General features: G+C 34.8%; 1 protein-coding gene across 1 annotated transcript; it reads left to right on the top strand.

The window, feature by feature from the left end:
• Positions 1–1,940: 1,940 nt before the first annotated feature.
• Positions 1,941–2,427, top strand: LOC121392479 (ras-related protein Rab-1A-like; the record flags this gene model as incomplete). The annotated part of the gene is made up of 1 exon (XM_041523675.1): positions 1,941–2,427. A coding segment is annotated over exon 1 (487 nt), but the record flags the coding sequence as incomplete, so codon positions are not given.
• Positions 2,428–3,082: the final 655 nt, after the last annotated feature.

The raw sequence follows: 3,082 nt of genomic DNA, 5'->3' as shown, positions 1-3,082 counted from the left end.
ACATTATTGAGCGTGTTTTAGTTAATATATCAATTTGTAAATAAGATAACTACTAATTTTTGAACTGTTGAATAGTTTTAAAACTGTCATACTATATCTTTAATACTGGATACAATATCATTTCATGAGTGTATGTTGAATATATATATATATATATGATTATATTATCGCAGATCATACAGTAGGAGCTCAAAAAGGTAGTTATCAACCAGTGGAGAGATATGGACATACATTAGCACTGGCTGGAGACAAAGCCTACTTGTGGGCTGGAGGAATGCGCCAAATGCCAGTGTACATGCAAGTGGAGAAAAAAGAAGCGATAATGTCAATGATTGAAACATTCAATCTCAGTCTGGTAAATGGGAGTGCCATCGTACTCGAGGTCGTCACACTCAGGAGTCAACTATTATGCAACGGCAACAGTTGATAAAGATATATATTATTTTGGTGGTCACTGTGGACATGGTAACTGTTGTTACAATAATATCACTAAATTAGATACAGCAAAACTTAAATGGCATGAAATCAAGGTCAATCCATTTGGAGGTCCCATGAAGAAGCATGGCTGTGGCATGGTTTCATTTAAATGTGATGGAGAAAGTTACCTGTTTGTTATTGGAGGGTATGGTGAAGTAGAAGATGGAGAAAAACAACCTGGTGCTATTTACACATTCTCAGCCACTACTCCCAAAATTGCTAGAACAAATGAGCAACACATGCTCTCACTATCCAAAAGTAAGATTCTAGTCACCATGGTAACTATATTATATCATTATTGCTTATTAGATGAATGGATTAGTCCTCAAGTGCTGGAGAATGTCCTCCACCCTGTAGCGGTTTTACTTTCACATCATTGGAGATAACAGAGCCGTTATGTTTGGAGGTTATCAAAGTGGCAAAGTCGATCAGATGATGTTTATATTGCACAGATGACCAAAAATTCTGTGGTAAGAAACGTAGGATACACTTCTTATTTCTAGTAAACATAAACATATGATATTTGTTTGTTATTATCTTTTAGATGTGGACAAAACTTATGAAACTTGAGTATGCACCTTGGCCACCAGGTCGTTGTGATCATGCAGCTGCTGTAATAGCAGGTAATGTTGGAAGACAGGCTGAGCCTATACTTGTTGTGACTGGTGGAATGAACAATGATAGTCAACTTCTAATGGACTGTTGGCTTCTTAATATTGAAAGTGTCACTTGGACACAGGTAAAGTATTTAGAGGATTACTTTTGGATGTATTTATGCACTTCATATGATTACGTTTGATTGACTTTTATTGATCTACTGTTCTAGCTAATAAATATCCTAACTTGATAATGACTACTACAGTTACTATAGTATTATACCTGTTTTGTAGTTGTCTGCTCCTGAGGCTGAAGTTGGGCGCATACTTTCTTCCATGTCAATCATGAATATAGGTTCACAGTATGCCTGGTTGATACTGTTTGGAGGAGCTAAATCTTGGGAGAAAGGAAAGAGTACAAGAAGAACCAGGGTATTTGTTCCGACACAACTGTGATTGAGTTAGGTGAGAGAATAATGTATTTTTAGAAAGTAATTATTATTGATGTTTTTCAGGCTGGAAGGCTGATGTTACAGAATGGACTATAACATCTGTCATTGATACTGCCAGTTTGTCATTAAACTATCAACCAAAACTAAAAGATCGATTAGCAGAAAGAAGACGATCGTTGGGCTTGGATTAAGAGTTTTCAATTAGTCTTATAAGCAGCAAGTAATAGTTTCTGTACATGTTTTTATTCTATTCTAAAGATAATTGTAATTTTTCTCATATTATTTAGGAATTAGTAATTTCTGCCTTATTCATATTATTTAGTTCATTAATATGAATAATAATTAGCTACCAAAAGCAATGAATATTAATTAAATTCCGATTCAAGTAGGTGTGTTGTCCATTTTGCGTTTTGATATGGCATCAGGGAAAGCCATCAGCGATGGCAAATTCAAGATTGTTCTTTTAGGGGACAAAGACGTAGGGAAGACGAGTATCTTGTTGCGTTATGTACGTGACGAATTCTTCGAGAGAACGTCGATCAATCCGATTAGCGACACAACTAAGAACATCCTCATCAATGGACGAAACATAACACTTGAACTGTGGGATACAGCCGGTCAGGAGCGCTTCAAAAGCCTGGAAACGCACTACTACCGTGATGCTGATGCCGCTGTACTTGTATACAGTGTTGTGGATGAAGAAAGCTTTAGTAGTCTTTGTGATTATTGGCTTAAAGAGACTCTACGCTACATACCAGATGGAGAAATGATACCGATATTAGTAGTTGGAAACAAATCAGACCTTTCTGGATTTGAAGATGAACAAGTTGACATCAATACAGTGAAGGAGTACACCCAGTCATGTGGTTTGCCATTACCTTTGGAGACGAGTGCAAAAACAGGCAAAAATATTCACCAAATTTTTCACTCATTGGCGACAGAATTGTATAAACGATACATGCACACTTCCACTGAGGCAACACTTGTGCATTCAACAGTAAAAGGGTCAACTTCCTCTTCATGTTGCGGTAATAAAGGAAGTTCTGAACGAACCAAATCAAACTTAAGAGTCCATTAATGTATCATACAAATTTTTAACACACACATATATATATATTATATGTCTGCTATATGTATAATATTTTCAAATAAATATTATTACATAAGTCACATATGTTTCCATGTATGGTCATACATAATACTGCTGGTGTTCACACACATGAATATCATTGGCACTAGTATACTATCAAACACTGAAACTAATTAAACTCAGTTTCACTCCATCAATGCAAGTTTAGGTACTGATTGCAATACTCTGAATATCTGATCGCTAATGTTCCTAATAATGTGAATTAGTATAGAACCCATATGAATTTACTTTAGAATATTATTGAAGTTCTAATAAATATATAATAAAACTAAATCATTATAATTATTATAAAAATAGCTCAACTACATAAAACATTAACTAAAAATATAACATCAATCAAGCATGCTTGATTAGTAGCCAGTCATGTACAAAAATGTAATTATTGTAAATAACATATTAAAGACTTG

Source organism: Gigantopelta aegis, unplaced genomic scaffold, assembly GCF_016097555.1.
Source record: "Gigantopelta aegis isolate Gae_Host unplaced genomic scaffold, Gae_host_genome ctg3882_pilon_pilon, whole genome shotgun sequence".
Lineage (NCBI taxonomy): Eukaryota > Metazoa > Mollusca > Gastropoda > Neomphalida > Peltospiridae > Gigantopelta > Gigantopelta aegis.
The sequence above is the reverse complement of the archived record's forward strand: the minus strand, read 5'-3'. Positions and strand labels throughout refer to the sequence as shown.